The following is a 16,354-nucleotide window of genomic DNA, read 5'->3' on the forward strand; positions in this document are numbered from 1 at the left end:
CGCCTGGGCCGCCCCGTGTCCCCGGTGGAGCCGCCGCCGCCGCCGCCAGTAGCTCGATGCGGACGGAGCCCGGCCCGGGCCATGGGGATCCTCAGCATCACGGACCAGGTCAGCCCTCCTGTCCTTGCCCGCTTCCTCCTTCCTGGGGCCGGCGCAGCCGCCACGCGAGCCCGGGGATGTGCGGCCTAGGCTGGGCCCGAGCCCAGGTCTCCCGCGGCTCCCGCCCCGCCCCACGCCGTGCTCCCCTCAACCGAGCCGGTGTCCTTGGGGGCCTGGCGACTGGCCAACACACCGCGGGAGTCCCCTGCAGCCAGGACCCCAGAGCGGAGCCCCTCCAGCGACGCCCCTCATCAAACCAGGTGTCCCCCCCCTACTCCCCACCCCCAGTTCCGCTCCGGCCCGCTCTTTGAACGCTGGTTCTCCCTGCAGCCGCCCCTGGTCCAGGCCATCTTTAGCCGAGATGTGGAGGAAGTGCGTTCCCTCCTCTCGCAGAAGGAGAACATCAATGTACTGGTGAGTTGGGATCAGGGAGGATGATGAGCCAGTAATCTGGGCCCTGGTGTTCTGGACCCCTCCCAACCAGTGGGGCGGCTTCGTGGCTCCTTGGCTTGGATGAGGCCGCAGCACTTTCTACCCTGGGATGGGCGCCTGCTCTACATTTGGAGATGGAGAGCAGGTCAGGCTTGAAGCATAGACCAATGGGGCTGAAGATGCCCAGAAACGGTGTTCTCTCCTGAACCATCAGTGTCTGCAGCGCCCCCACCCCTCCTGGAAGAAGGAGACTGCCTCACAGCCCCCTGGCCCTGACCCCTTGACTCCCTGATTCCCAGACTCTCTGACTCCAGCCTCCCTAGGTGCTTGTTTTGAGCTAAGATTGGGATTTGGGAGGCTGTAGAACCTATGGGAAGAGGTGGGGTGGGGAAAGGCCTAGAGCTCTAAAGACTGGGGCTGGGGTCTGTGATAGTTAACCGCCACAGCCGCTGCTCTTTTCTGCCTTCCCAGGACCAAGAGAGGCGGACCCCATTGCATGCTGCTGCCTACGTAGGCGATGTCCCCATCCTCCAGTTGCTACTGATGTCAGGTGAAAGTAGGGAGCTGGAAGGTGTGGCACATAGGGAGGGGACCTGAGGAAAGAGAATTTTTTTTTTTTGTATCCCAGAATTGTTCTCTGGTGTTTGGTCTGGGAGAGGCTTCATCTCTATCCATATTCCCTGGCCTGATTACTGGCTGCCTTCCCCACTTGCTCCCACCAAAAGAGGAAATTATATCCCCACAGGTGCTAATGTCAATGCTAAGGACACACTGTGGCTGACTCCTCTTCATCGTGCTGCTGCTTCCCGAAATGAGGTATCGGCCTCCTATGTCCTTTCACCCTTCCAAAGAGATGAGTTGGAAATTAAGGATTGGAGAGCCTCAGCTCTCTGCCCTAGAAGCTGGTCTACCCCTAGGTCAGGATATTAGACCTCGGCCCCTCCCTCCTACCCCTAGAACTGGCTGGTATGGGGGGCTGAATGTTGCCAGCTGATGTGACGTCAGGGGAGAGCTTAACACTGGCCTGGCAGACTGCAGGGGCCCCTGCTGCCAGGCCTGAGTGACTCATCCTTCCCTGGGGGGCCACCTTGGAGTCTGATCCCCCTCTGGGCACTGAGATTTCTTAACTTGTGATGGAGGGATTGGGGGTAGTGATCTGTTGCATTCCTGACTCTCAGGCAGCATCAAAGTTGATAGCACAGGGGTCAAACATGCCTCATCAATTGGGTCCATCAACCCTGAAGAGTGGGAGGAAAAGGAGACCTGGCTCTTGGTTTGATGGTCACTTCCCTGGCTCCATCCCCCAGGGGGAGGGACTAAGACCAACGGGAATAGGATGTTTTGTGATTAGGAGGAACATTTTAGCCTGGGTTTTGGAGAGGAACCAGTATCTGCTCACTTACTGAGGTAATAGCAATGATTTTGGTGCCTATGGAAGGACTAAAGGAGGGTATTCAGGGCATTAAGGCAGGAGTGGGTATTTTTCCTAGAAGTAGGGAGGGATTGGCATCCTCTACGTATGTGGATTTGCTTGGTAGTAGCTATATGGTTGATTAGAGTTAGAGTTGGGGAGCAATACCAGGTGACTTGAGGAAAAGGAAGGGGCATTTTTTTCCTCAGCAACGTGGGGAAGATTTTAAGTTCTAAAAAGATCCGGAAGATGGGAAGTAGGTATTGAGAGGCTACGTATGTTGGAAAAATGAGAAGACACTCTGTGCTGGGAGGGATGGGGCCCCACGTGCCAGACTGACCCATTCTTCCCTCCACTATTGTTTTACCTCCTGCTCTCCCTCTATTTTCTCTCTTATCCCCTGCTCCTTAACAGAAGGTGCTGGGACTGCTGCTGGCACATTCAGCAGATGTGAATGCCCGGGACAAGCTGTGGCAGACCCCATTGCACGTGGCTGCCGCCAACCGGGCCACGAAGTGTGCTGAGGCTCTGGCACCCCTATTGAGCAGCCTCAACGTCGCTGACAGGAGCGGACGCAGTGCCCTGCACCATGCAGTGCATAGTGGGCATTTAGAGGTGAGGACCGCTGTAATCTGTGCCCAGTCTAGTACCTTACCTTTCCTTTGCTTCCCTTCCTGCTCACCTTCCTCTGTTTCTGGGTCATCAAGTCTAAGGAGGAGCAGGCTGGATGACTAGGTAAACACTTGGGCTCAAGCACCAAATGAATGGTTGGGTTAGATTGAAATTCTTGACTTGGTCTTCAAGAGGGTGATAAATTCTCTGAAGTTGCACAGAAAATGTTTGCATACATGCCTTTTCTGAAGCGAGTGTCCATGTGTTTCCAAATGTTTTTGAAGATTGTTCAAAAGAATTTAAGAACCATCAGATCTTGGGGCGCCTGAGTGGCTCAGTTGGCTAAGCGTTCGACTCTTGATTTTAGCTCAGGTCATGATCTCACGGCTCGTGACTTCGAGCCTCACATTGGGCTCTGTGCTGACAGCGTGGAACCTGCTTGGGATTCTCTCTCTGTCCCTTCCCTGCTTGTGCATGTGCGCACTCTCTCTTTCTCACTCTCTAAATAAATAAACAAACGTTAAAAAGAAAAAATAGAACCACCAAATCCTATGAAGAGACCCTCTTGAGTTTCCCTCAAACTTCCAAACCTCTCTGGGATCTCCTTCTTATCTGCTTTCTCTGTTCCCTCTAGTTTTCCACATTGTTCTGTTCAAAAACAAAGACATTTGGCTGCCTCAGCCTTTTCAGGAGGTGAGGCTTCTGCTCTTAGGTACATTGAAAGCATGAACCTGGCTCTGAACAGGTGTGTTTCATATCCTAATGCAGACGGTGAACCTGCTCCTGAACAAGGGAGCCAGCCTGAATGTCTGTGATAAAAAGGAGCGGCAGCCTCTGCACTGGGCAGCTTTTCTAGGTGAGAAAGCGTTCATGGGAAGAATAGGAATTTGACATTCAGGATTTCCAAGGCAGGGCTGGGGATTGCAGCCTTTGGAGAGAGGCACCCAGGGTCTTAGGTCACTTCCACCCCCTTGAGAGTTTCCTCTCTCTTCCCAGGGCATTTGGAGGTCCTGAAACTGCTGGTGGCACGGGGGGCAGACCTCAGCTGCAAGGACCGTAAGGGCTATGGGCTGCTCCACACAGCTGCTGCCAGTGGCCAGATAGAAGTGGTGAAGTACCTGCTCCGGATGGGGGCTGAGGTCAGGGTGCTGAGCACTGGGGCTGGGCACTCAGGGCAGGGAGCTGGACGTCAGAGTCTGTGTATGGAGATGGGAGGGTGCTGGGATTGTTGGAGTGGTTTTGGGAGGTCGGCAGTATAAGATGAGATGTGGTGAATAATGCTTAACCATAAGTAATAGTGCGCTCAGTCTGTTGAGTCAGGAACCTGAGGTATCTCAGGCAGTTGTTGAGATTCTGGGATTTTCTAGGCTATCTGTGCCAGCTGCTACTTTGTTTAAACTGATACCTCCCTATCCCTTACCTGTACTCCTGAAAATCCAGATCGATGAGCCCAATGCTTTTGGAAACACAGCTTTGCACATCGCCTGCTACCTGGGCCAGGATGCTGTGGCTATTGAGCTGGTGAATGCAGGAGCCAATGTCAACCAGCCAAATGACAAGGGCTTCACGCCGCTGCACGTGGCTGCAGTTTCCACCAATGGCGCTCTCTGCTTGGAGCTGTTGGTCAATAACGGGGCTGATGTCAACTACCAGGTGCCTGAAGGGATGAGGCTGCAGCCTGGCTCTGGGGGTCTGGACCATATCGTCCCCTCTGGATAAGTCTGGGGAGTTTTCCACTTGCCTCCTGGGTTCATCAGGCATTGTCAGGGACCCAGGAGAATGTGGGTTGAGCGGATGTTTGTATGACTTTACTCCATCCTCAGAGATGTGTCCTTTCAAAGGGGAAGCAGAGTATTTTCTGTGCTTTACACTGAAAAAAAAAATTGCCATGTTTTCACAGAGCAAGGAAGGGAAAAGTCCTCTGCACATGGCTGCCATCCATGGTCGTTTCACCCGCTCCCAGATCCTCATCCAGAATGGTATGGACTCAGGAGACTTTGTGCTTCTTTCTCCTCCTCCCCCAGAGAGCTCATCCCTAGAAACCCTTTTCTTTCCTTAGTTTACCTCCCACATCTTCCAGTCAGTATGGGCACCTGGAGCTCTGAGCAAGGCACCTGTAGAAATGGCCCTGGTCTGCATGCCCCATCCCCTAAGGCTTACAGACCAGATAACACACACACATGGAAGGCTTAGCTTGGGACATGGCATATAATGAGTACTCATGTGGTAGCTGACTATTATGAGTGGTCTGGAGCCTAAGGTCTCCCTGAGTTTGTGTGTGTGCATCCCCTCCCAGGCAGCGAGATTGATTGTGCTGACAAATTTGGGAACACGCCACTGCACGTGGCTGCTCGCTACGGACATGAGCTACTCATCAGCACCCTCATGACCAATGGCGCGGATACCGCCCGGTGAGTGAGGCAGGGCCCCTTACATCTGTACAGTCTGCTCACCTCAAATGTGGAGGCACAAAGAAGCTTGCCAAAGGGAAGCTTCTGGAACCTCACCGTCTCCTAGGCTGGGGGCCGGGAAGGGGGGCACAGAAGAGAAGTATATAACTGGTCCCTCCTTGACTTAAGGACTGAGTCCCTCAACTTCTCTCCAGGCGCGGCATTCACGACATGTTCCCTCTGCACTTAGCTGTTCTCTTTGGATTCTCTGACTGTTGTCGTAAGCTTCTTTCCTCAGGTATGTGTTGACTGGTTGGGGGGTTGGGTACATGTAGGGGAGTAGAGGCCTTTCCCCACTCTGTTCAGTGCCCTCAGATGGGATCATGGCTGTTCTGGCCCTGCAGGTCAGCTGTACAGCATTGTATCTTCACTCAGCAATGAGCACGTGCTTTCAGCTGGGTTTGACATCAATACACCTGACAACCTTGGCCGCACCTGTCTTCATGCTGCTGCTTCTGGAGGGTACGTTCTCTCCCTTCCAGGTGCTGAGAAGGGTTCTGGGCAAGGGCCTGGACCCTTCTTTGCTGCCCAGATCTTTCCCCATCACAGTGAGAGCAGTCACAGCAGAAAGGTCTGTCCAGTGCCATCCTTCCTTAGCCCCTCGCTGTGCCAATGGCTCCTCTTTGAGGCTCTCCTTCTCTTAACCCTCATCCTCCTTCCTTTTAGGAATGTTGAATGTCTTAATTTGCTGTTGAGCAGTGGAGCTGACTTGAGGAGGAGAGACAAATTTGGAAGGTGTGTCGATATGCAGCAGTAGACACGGGGAATGTGCTATAAGAGACGAATGGTGGAGGGAGAGGGAGTGGTAGTGACTTGGAGACTAAGTGAGGAGTGTATTACAGAGCAGCTTCAGGCTGCTCATGTGGTTGCATTTGCGTCTGCCTTTGATTCTTTTATTCATCGTCCTTTGCTTCTCCTCAGGACCCCACTGCACTATGCAGCCGCCAATGGCAGCTACCAGTGTGCGGTCACACTGGTGACTGCTGGGGCGGGTGTCAACGAGGCCGACTGTAAAGGCTGTTCTCCCCTCCACTATGCTGCCGCCTCTGACACCTACAGGAGGTGAGACTCCCACTTTGGCCTTCTCAGCCCCACTTACCTCCCTGAGCCTCCCCCGACTTCACTCTCTGTCCTCCAGAGCGGAACCCCACTCATCTTCCAGCCACGATGCTGAAGAGGACGAGCCACTGAAGGAGTCCCGCAGGAAGGAGGCCTTCTTGTGAGTAGCTGAGAGGAGCCCTGGGATGCGCTTTCCCAGCAGTGTCGGCTCTGGGGTGATTCTCCCGCTCGCTCCCCGTCCTGCTATCTCATTTCTGCTGCTTGCCATTGGCCAGCCAGCAGTGTGTTTGGAGCACTTTGAGCTTAGTCCTGGACTAAGCATTGTGAGTAAAAACAAAAGCACGAGATGCAGTTCCTTCCCTCAGGGAACGGATGTTCTTGAGACAATCAGAAAAGCTAACCACACAAAGCCTTTTATTTATTCCAGAAGATTTAAGTGAGGATTTACTTATTAGGTACCAAATACTGTGCTGGGCGCTAAGGATAAAAGACAAGTTACCCTAAATTTCTGCCTTTGAAAACTAATGATCTGTTGGATATAATAAAGGTAAATGAAAGGCCATTTATGCATTCTAATGTAGGATGTTAATGATAGAGAAAGTGGTGCAGAGTATATGGGGACTTTGTCCTATTTTCACCATTTTTCTATAAATCTAAAAGTGTTTTGAAATAAAGCATTAATTTTTTTTTAAAGAATACTTACAATCCAAGAAAATCTGAGCTTTGACAACTTAACCTTTCTGTGTCTCTGTTTCCTTAATCATCATAAGGAATAAGAGTAGTAGCTGCTTCATGGGGTCTTCATGAGGATTAAATGATTCAATACATATGAAGGGCTTAGAACAGTGCTTGACACATAGTAAGTGCTATATACTAGATTATTATTACTGCTAGTCCTACTATGCTATGGGAAGGGTGCCAAGGGAGTACAGAGGAAGAGGCACCTCACTGGGAAGGTTACTCACAGAGGAGAGGATACTGGGACTGAGTTTGAATGAGTAGGACTTCTTCAGATGGACTGGAAGGAGAAGGCATTCGAAACAAGGGGTCTGGAAATGGGGGAAATGTTGATTGGCAGGTTGGTAACATAATTGTGCTCTAGGTTCTCTAGGAGAGTGTTCCAAGGATAAAGGCATTAGAGCCAGAGACTTTCAGGGCTGATGTGAAGGAGGTGCTGAGTCTCAAGCTAGGGTCAAATAGGCAGGAGTTAGCCTTCCTAGAGCAGAGGATGGGTGTTGGCCAGTTAGGCTTAGAGGGGCTCCCTTTGCCCCTCTCCTGTGCTCTTCCCACACCTGGGCCCTCCCAGCTGGGCCTGTCCCTGCCTCACAGTCTATCCCTGCCCCCGCCCAGCTGTCTGGAGTTCTTACTGGATAACGGTGCAGACCCCTCCCTGCGGGACAGGCAGGGCTACACAGCTGTGCACTATGCAGCCGCCTACGGCAACAGACAGAACCTCGAACTGGTACGTGTGGGATCTGGCCTGGAGGGGAGGAAGCAGGGGCAGGGCACACAGTCACCTTTGTGTCTGTGGATTCCAAAACCGAGGGGTGGTTGACTCAGCTGTGGTCTCTAGGTCCAGGGGTGTAGGAGTTTACTGTGGGTAGGGGGCAGGGGATAACATCTTGGGAGTTTGAGAACCTCAGCACCTACTCTTTTGTCCATTGCAGCTTTTAGAAATGTCCTTTAACTGCCTGGAGGATGTGGAGAGCACCATTCCAGTCAGCCCTTTGCACTTAGCTGTGAGTCCTAGGGCTTTTCCTCTTGCCTTCCTTGTCCCTGCCTGACTTTTGGCCCACACACAGGTGCAAGCACTTGTAAATCTGTCCTGGCTTCTGCTTTATTTTTTATTTATTATTTATTTATTTATTTATTAATATTATTTTTTTAATTTTTTTGTGTGTGTTTTTTATTTATTTTTGAGAGACAGAGAGAGACAGCAAGAGCAGGGAAGGGTCAGAGAGAGAGGGAGACACAGAATCCGAAGCAGGCTTCAGGCTCTGAGCTAGCTGTCAGCACAGAGCCCAATGCAGGGCTTGAACCCACAAACCATGAGATCATGACCTGAGCCGAAGTTGCTTAACTGAGCCACCCAGGCACCCCGGTCCTGGTTTCTGCTTTCTTGAGGGGATGTGGCAGGCAGGCAGGACCAGGGGTGGGTGTAGTGCAGGTTGAGTCTGAGGGGCCCAGAGAGCTCATAGGGAGGACTATGCCTGGAAGTTTCCCCATGGGGCCCAAGAGCAGAGTGGGGCAGTGTCCCAAGCTGTATCCATTGGTTGCCTGCCCCACTCCAGGCCTACAACGGTCACTGTGAAGCCCTGAAGACACTGGCTGAGACGCTGGTGAATCTGGATGTAAGGGACCACAAGGGCCGGACCGCGCTCTTCCTGGCCACTGAGCGAGGCTCTACTGAGTGTGTGGAGGTGCTTACGGCCCACGGCGCCTCTGCCCTCATCAAGGAGCGCAAACGCAAGTGGACACCCCTGCACGCTGCTGGTGAGTACCCCCTTTAGGCTGCTGCTCCCTCCCCTGGCCACACCAGGCCTTGGAGACTCGTCCCAGATTCCTCCTGAATGGGATTGGGGTTGGGAGTGGAGCAGGGCAAAGGGAGTGGGAACCTTCAAGTCCTGATTCGTGGCTTCCTGTCCCTCAAGACTTCAGCCTGCCCCAAGTCTTTCCATAATCTCCACCCTGGAGTCCTTTATGCCTGACCTGGCTGCCTCCTTCCCCTTCACCATGCCCTGACACAAGCCCTTTTCTCTTAGCTGCCTCTGGCCACACTGACTCCCTGCACTTGCTGATCGACAGTGGGGAACGTGCTGACATCACTGATGTCATGGACGCCTATGGACAGTGAGTGTGGGCCAGGGGTAGGATGCGGGTTTTCCCGTCCCTGCTGGCCCTCATCTTTCTCCTGCCCCCTCCATAGAACCCCACTGATGCTGGCCATCATGAATGGCCACGTGGATTGTGTCCATCTGCTGCTAGAGAAAGGATCCACAGCTGATGCTGCTGACCTCCGGGGCCGCACCGCCCTCCACCGTGGGGTAAGTGACCTCCTGGGTGGGGCTTCCCACAGACAGGCCTGGACATGGGAGCACGGGACCCATCAGCAGTAGGATAGCAGATTGTCTAGCAGGTGGGCCAGGATTTTGTGCCCAGGGTCTTACTGGGTCTTATTGTGTTTGCTCCAGGTTGAGTACCTGACATCTGTAGCTGATCTCTCTGTGATTCCCTTGCTTTGTACTCTCATACAGCCACATGCTCACTACTCACACCCTGCTTCAGGATACCCAGACTCTGGTCCTGGCCCACTGGATAATGATGCCATTATCCCAGTCCTTCTCTGCAATCACCTGTCCCAAAGCCATTTCCTCTTCATCCCACGGGACTCTTTGATCCCTTAGTCCTCTTACTGTACAATTTGTCCCCTACACCAGAGTGCCTGGATTCACTCTCGCCATTCTGGTTGTCGGTTGGCAGAGAGAGGATGGAGGAAGGAGGTGCTGATTCCTAACATTTAGGGTGATTGCTGTGAAAATAAGGATTGGAGCCCTGGAAGTGGTTCTTATTCCTGAGCCAGCTCCACTGACTGGCTATTGGAAAGGGAGTGGCCCCTCACCCTCCCTCACACCATCATGTCATCCGCAGGCAGTGACTGGCTGTGAGGACTGCCTGGCTGCCCTGCTGGACCACGATGCATTTGTGCTGTGCCGAGACTTCAAGGGCCGCACCCCCATCCACCTGGCCTCAGCCTGTGGCCACACTGCAGTGCTGCGGACGCTGTTGCAGGCCGCCCTTTCCACAGACCCCCTGGATGCTGGCGTAGACTACAGTGGATACTCGCCCATGCACTGGGCCTCCTACACTGGTGTGGGCCTGGGGCCTTGGCAGCACAAGGATGGGAGTGTGGTTGGGGGAGGGCAGACCGGAACAGACTGAAGGAGGGACTTGATCTGGAAGTGGAATGCAGTGTCCAGAGATGGCACAGGACAGATGTTGGGAATCTTGTTGTCTCACTTCACCCCCATGGCTCTTCTTTTCTTCTGCTCAGGACATGAAGATTGTCTGGAGTTGTTACTTGAACACAGCCCGTTTTCATACCTGGAGGGAAACCCCTTCACTCCTTTGCACTGTGCAGTGTAAGTCCTTCCCTGTGCCTCAGCCCCAGTCGAGGTTCTGTGACCTGGGCGTACGACAGGCATTCCATTTCTCTTGTCCTTCCTGCTGACCCTTCCTTTCCCCCCAGAATTAATAACCAGGACAGCACCACAGAGATGCTGCTGGGAGCTCTGGGTGCCAAGATTGTGAACAGCCGAGATGCCAAAGGACGGTGAGTGGTGCGAGGCTTGGGGAGAAGCCCCGATCACGTCTGGCCTCTTTCTGCTCAGGCAAATGAGCCCTCTGTTCTCACTCTGCCCTGACTCCCACACCGCAGGACCCCTCTTCACGCCGCTGCCTTCGCGGACAATGTATCTGGGCTCCGGATGCTACTGCAGCATCAAGCCGAGGTGAACGCCACTGACCACACTGGCCGCACTGCGCTCATGACGGCGGCCGAGAACGGCCAGACCGCTGCTGTGGGTGTGTAGGGGCCGCGTGTGGAAGGGAGGAGCCCCCCTTGGGTTTCTGCAAGATGGGGGAGCCCTGCCTGTGGGACTCAGGAAACAGGAGGCATGTCTTTGGTTATTTCCCCCTCTGCAGATGGGATGCAAAGCATATGCAGATGGGAGGGCCGGGAGCCATAAGGGCTGCTGCTTGGGAGGGAAGGCGTTACTCCTTTGCCCCCTTTCTCTTGCAGAATTTCTGCTGTATCGAGGGAAGGCAGACCTTACTGTGCTGGATGAGAACAAGAACACTGCCCTCCACTTGGCTTGTAGCAAGGTGTGGCCTGGATTGGTGGTGGTGAGGGCCACATAAGCAGGTGGGCTTGATGAAAGAGGTGGAGAGAGGCCTGGAGTGGCAATCAGGATTATCTAGCCCATATAGCTCTTTGTCCCCTGCACCCTTCCCAACTTCTGCTCTGCAGCCTGTCTGCCTCTACTCCATCTCTATTCCTCTTCCTCAGGGCCATGAGAAATGTGCCCTCATGATCCTGGCAGAAACCCAAGACCTTGGCCTTATCAATGCTACCAACAGTGCGCTGCAAATGTGAGTGCCCAGGGAAGGGGGCTCCTAGCTAGGGGAGGCAGATGAGTAAGAAAGAGCCATATGCATTCCCGGGGTTCTCTGGAGCTCACAATATCTGTTCAGCGGTCTTGCTACACTGGCCAGGTGTGGAAAGGCAGCTTGGATCTCACTGACTTCTCGCTCTTTTTTCCTTTCTTCCAAGGCCACTCCACATTGCTGCCCGGAATGGTCTAGCTTCTGTGGTGCAGGCCCTGCTGAGTCGTGGAGCCACAGTGCTGGCTGTGGATGAAGAAGGTGGGTAGGGTCCAGAGCCCCCTGCCTCTCCTGGGTTTGGGGTCAGGGACATTCTTCAGGAGGTGACTTCTTAACTTTGCTATAAACTGGGTTTTTTTCCCAGGGGAACTCTTTAGAGCAGGGACCCAATTCCAATATGCTAGCGTTTCTGAGGGAAATCTGATGGAACTAGGTGGAGCCAGCAGGGTCCTGAGGAAGACCTCACATTCACCTCAGCCTCATGTCCGTCCGTCATCCCCCTACCCCCTGCCACCCTTTGCCCCACACTTTGACAGTCTGCCTGTCAGCCCCCCTGGGCCCTCATAGCCCTTGAATTCTGATTGTGCTGGTGCTTGCCCCCTCTGGCCGCCCTCCACAGATGAGAGCTCAGGGCCTAGGGGAGGGTGGATGGGGCCCCGGAGGTACAGGACCCTGTGCCTCAGTTCTCCCCCTCTGCCCTGCAGGTCATACCCCAGCGCTGGCCTGCGCCCCCAACAAAGATGTGGCAGACTGCCTGGCCTTGATCCTCTCCACCATGAAGCCTTTCCCACCCAAGGACGCTGTCAGTCCTTTCAGCTTCAGCCTGCTCAAGAACTGCGGCATCGCAGCAGCCAAGACGGTGGGTGGCTGCGGCGCCCTGCCCCATGGGGCTTCCTGCCCCTACAGCCAGGAGCGGCACGGCGCCATTGGGTTAGATGGCTGCTACTCGGAGTAGCCCCCCATCAGTGTCCCTCCCCCTGCCGGTGGCTTGATATCTTATTCTATTTATTTAGAAAAAGTCTATACATTTAGGGCACTTTAAAGGAGAACACGACTGGGTGGGGGGGACAGAGGGGGAATAAAAGCACTGGGGAGCAGCTGCTCACCCCTTTGCCACACCATCCTGGCCTGGCAAGGGTCTGGGACCGACAGGGAGCACCCCAGGCCCTTGGCACCCCCAGGGCAACCCCTTCTGCCAAGTGTCCCCAAATGATTGCTAAATGCCTGGCTACCCTCTCTTTTACCCCATCTCTCAGTTCCCCCTTTCTGCTGCCAACTCCCCCCACCCTTCTCTCTGTTTCTCCTCTGTGTCCCCCTGCCCCTACTGCCAGGCAGATCCCTCCTCTTCTTCCATACCCATCACTGCCTCCCTGCTCGGCTGGCCCCTCCATCCCCGCAGCAGTGAGAAGCCTTAATTTCTGGTACTGTGTGAGCACTCTGGGGGTGTCCCCCTCCCCCTTCAGGGGCAGCTAGTGGATGAGGGGGGAGGGTATTTAGCACTGGGGCCTGGAGCTTTTCCCCACTTCTGTACCCCATCACCCCTAAAGTTCAAATGCAAAACACTTGAAGCAGCAACTACTGTACCTGGGCCCCAATCCTGCACTCTCCCCTGGCTCCTCATATGCAAATCAAGGGCTGGTTCTGCCCCCACAGCCTGCTCCTCCCTGACTCCCTTCCACTCCTGGCCTGGCCCCCTAACCACGCACTTTAACCTTGCTTCTTTCTTTTAACTTCTTTTGGGAGGGCAGAGCCTGTGGCCATTCTCTCCCTGGCTCCCCTCTCCCTTAATTTTGAGGCTTGTCATGAATTTTTAAGTAAGCATTTTATCCTTTAGGCGAAGAAACAAGTTAATTTCCTGCCCATTTCAAAACCACAGCCCTAGTATGTCCTGTGTGTTTCAGGCATGTGTTTGCATGTGTGAGGAGGGAAGGACAATGTTCTTCCTCCTGTGCCCCCCAAACCCATAGGTCCTCTGTGCCCCCACCTGTTATGTCCAAGAGTCCTCACCGCCCCCAGTCACTCCTGATCTGAAGCCAAAGATGGTGGGAGGGGCAGGGCAGACTAGAGACCATGGCTACTCGGGACCCAGGCTTCCCCACCAGTGTGAGGATGAAGCTCTGATCTAGGGAGCGACGAATACACACTGAGACTTGGTCCCTGCCCTCCAAGTAGCAGGGAGAGATGGGATTGAGCTAGGGGCTGCACTGAGAAGATTCCTAAAAGTCGCACCCCAAAGCCAAACTGGGCCAGAGTGAGGAGGGGGCAGTTTTCTCTCTAAATGTAGCATTGAATTTGGCCCTGGTCCCTTCAAACACCCTGTCCATCCATCTCCCAGCTAAGCCTCCTGGACAGTTCAACCCACTCCCATAGCCCAGTGTTCCCTTCCTCACACTCAATACCTCAGCCAGGGGCCAAGACACAGAACTTGAATAGAGGTCATGCCCCCTCCACCCACACAGTGCATCCTTGCCCAGTTTGGCTGCCATCAGTATTGTCCCCTGAGAACTGGACAGGCTTCGTTTACACAGTACAGGGTCTCCTCCGGGGGATTCCTCAGTCTCCTCCCCCCCGCCACCCCTGCACGCTTGCTTTGTTCACAACCTCACCCACTTTTCAGTTTGTTTCCTGTAAGTCTTGCCGCCCTTGCCAAGGGTGGGCTGAGGGGGGAGGGGGCATCCCAGGGACCCCTGCCTCCCTAACAGATACCCTTAACCATACCTCATGCTGGTTCCCTGAAGCCTGGGGTGTTTGTCCAAGTCCTTTTTTTTTGTCATGGTCTCTTTCTATCCCCTCTCTCTGTGTCTTGCTTCTCCCAACCCTCAGTTCCTAAACCATTTCAAAGCTTCCAAATGACCATTATTGGTGAGAAGGATTGTGCAGCTTTTAGTTTTTAGTTTTGTTTTCAAAGCCAAAGGGCCTTGCGACACCCCTCTTGCCCACCTCCCTTCACACCCTGTCCTCCCCTATACGACAATCAATGTGACCTCTCTTAAGGGCTGCAGCCCCCCTAACCCCAACCCCGCTGGTTCTGCAAAGCTTGCCCCTAACTTCAACTCTCTCTCCTGAAATCTTCCCATTCCACCCCCTCCCTCTCATTTTGGTGCTGGGAATAGGTGATGGGGGGCAGGGGGAGCAGAGAGATGGATTCTCCAGAGAAGACTCATGGGGTATCAGTCGTGTTCTCTTTTCTCAATGTTTGGCGATGACAGGAAGATTCTGAGTATTTGTCAGGAGCCCCATTGTGTTGCTAGATGAGATTTCTGGTGGCTGCCTGTCCCCCTGCTGCCCCTTCAGCACACCGTCAGCAGTGCTGGGGCAGGTTGTGGGGAGTCCTCTGCCCCTCCTCATGTGGCTGTGAGGAGGCGTGGAGGTTGAGCAGCTTCCTCTCCTTATGCCAAAGGAAATCCCACACCCCACCCCGGGCTCCCCAGCCCCTAGTGTTTTTTGAAGCGTTTTGACCATTCTCATGGCCACTGCATATTTATTTTAATGTTAAGATTTTTTTTAAACCTCTTTGACTTAAACGGGTGTGGAGAAGTAAAACAGGCAGAATGCCCCCCAATCTTAAGGGGGTAGGGTGGGGAGGAAACACCTCCTTCCCTTTGCCCCCCCCCCCCCCCCCCCCCACCGCAGCTCTAAAGCACTTGCTTCAAGTAATAAGCACTTTTGAGAAAAGGCCTATTTTAAGTGAGGACCCTGGGAGCAGCCCCAGGTCCCAGCAAAGGAGACAGAGCGAGGGCTACATAGGAGACAGGGAAACAGGTGTGTGAATCAGAGGGCGAGATGAAGAGCCAGTTTTTAGTTTCTGATTTTTGGGGAGATGTTTCTGATTGGGCGGTGGCTTTGGTAGGGTTGTGTACTATCCTTCAGAAAAACAAATGGCACAAACTGTGGGCCCCAGGATGGGCCAACAAACCCGGGTCACTGCCACTGTCCAACTGAGACTGATGGGCCACCTCCCCCGCTGTGGCCCCCTGAGCCATAGGACTGCTGAAAACCACTGAATGTACAGCCCAGGTTGGGGTGGGGAGTAGCCCCTGGGGGAGGGGGCTTCTCCTTCTGTTTGGTGCTGTGGGGGGTGGGAGAGATGAGACTGAGGGACTGCCACCCCACTTAGACATGTGTTCCTTGGGGTGGAGGGGCTGAGGAGGGCCTACCTCCCTCTCTAACCCCAGCATGGCCCCTCTTCCTTCCTCATCCCTATCCGTTTTGACTGTAAGTCCAGCTCACCTTTGCCTTCAATATGTAACCAAAGGAAAACTCAATACTGTTTCCACCACTGTCTGCCCACCCGAGCACCTTCTTACTCCCTGGACCTTAGCAGGGGAGAAGAGGCTGGGGGTGGGGTGGGGGGCGTGGGGCCAGAGTGAACGGTTCTACAGCTGTATCCCCCAACCTTCTCCGGGGTCTTGGAAGGGACCCTGAGAGGTGAGGCTGGGGCCTGGCTGGAGGGGCTGGGAACAGGCACACTCTGTATCTTGTGCACATGAGTGTTTCTTCCTCTGAGTGGCTCCAGTGATTATGCTCCAGCAGGGAGGCCTCTTCCTCCTTCCCTCTCCGCCGTTTCTCCCCTTCTCCCCATACCCCGTGTTCATCCCCACCTCCCCTTCCCACCGCAAAGGAAAATAGCCTTACAGACCCTAGCCCAGAAGCCCTCCTCCTGGGGCAAACCAGTATGGGGCCCCATCCCGCCTAGTTTGAACCCTACCTTTTAAGAAGGAGGGATAAGGAGCAAAGCAGCCCCTTCCCCTCTAATCATGGTGGCTCCAGCCCTCCGTGGCCTTGACCCAGGTTGGGCAAGGGCGGAGGCAAGGAATCCTTGAGGACCAAGCCCAGTGGTCTGGGAAGAGGGAGGTGGAGAGGGAAGGGCCTGACTTGGGGACTCCCTCCTCCCGACCCAACCCTAGAGAAGCGACCAAATCCCAGAGATGGGAGGAAGCTGGGGTGGGGAGGGTCTGCTCTATGAATTACTTGAAGGTACTGACTCCGAGGCTGCTGTTGCCCACTAGGGTGTGAGGGGGACACTGTCACTGCATTTGGGAGGGCAGAGGGTGGCAGGGTGATGAGAGCATCTGCCCTTGGCCCTCACTCGCTCCTGCTAGGCCCTTTCCCTGGGGAGCCTGGCTTTGCC

The 16,354-nt window shown here is 54.3% G+C and overlaps 1 protein-coding gene across 1 annotated transcript; it reads left to right on the forward strand.

Moving 5' to 3' along the window:
• Positions 1 to 6: 6 nt before the first annotated feature.
• On the forward strand, positions 7 to 15,488 carry ANKRD52 (ankyrin repeat domain 52). Its single transcript, XM_029954177.1, has 28 exons — positions 7 to 108; positions 430 to 513; positions 1,003 to 1,081; positions 1,277 to 1,347; positions 2,357 to 2,557; positions 3,323 to 3,410; positions 3,551 to 3,693; positions 3,995 to 4,207; positions 4,455 to 4,533; positions 4,851 to 4,965; positions 5,160 to 5,242; positions 5,349 to 5,466; positions 5,671 to 5,739; positions 5,926 to 6,066; positions 6,143 to 6,223; positions 7,414 to 7,525; positions 7,731 to 7,802; positions 8,355 to 8,556; positions 8,826 to 8,913; positions 8,990 to 9,107; positions 9,712 to 9,931; positions 10,115 to 10,202; positions 10,310 to 10,393; positions 10,499 to 10,644; positions 10,862 to 10,944; positions 11,129 to 11,211; positions 11,393 to 11,484; positions 11,928 to 15,488. The coding sequence occupies exons 1-28, from the start codon at positions 82 to 84 to the stop codon at positions 12,176 to 12,178; spliced, it is 3,231 nt and encodes a 1,076-aa protein (XP_029810037.1). The 5' UTR covers positions 7 to 81; the 3' UTR covers positions 12,179 to 15,488.
• Positions 15,489 to 16,354: the final 866 nt, after the last annotated feature.

The sequence above is a fragment of the Suricata suricatta genome, chromosome 10, assembly GCF_006229205.1.
Source record: "Suricata suricatta isolate VVHF042 chromosome 10, meerkat_22Aug2017_6uvM2_HiC, whole genome shotgun sequence".
NCBI lineage: Eukaryota > Metazoa > Chordata > Mammalia > Carnivora > Herpestidae > Suricata > Suricata suricatta.

Excerpts from the sequence above, each read along its gene's own strand:
- ANKRD52 (XM_029954177.1), top strand. The coding sequence starts at position 82 with ATGGGGATCCTCAGCATCACGGACCAG. Across the intron at positions 7,803-8,354 it reads TCAGCCCTTTGCACTTAGCT|GCCTACAACGGTCACTGTGA; the intron begins GTGAGTCCTAGG and ends GCCCCACTCCAG. Across the intron at positions 11,212-11,392 it reads ACCAACAGTGCGCTGCAAAT|GCCACTCCACATTGCTGCCC; the intron begins GTGAGTGCCCAG and ends CTTTCTTCCAAG.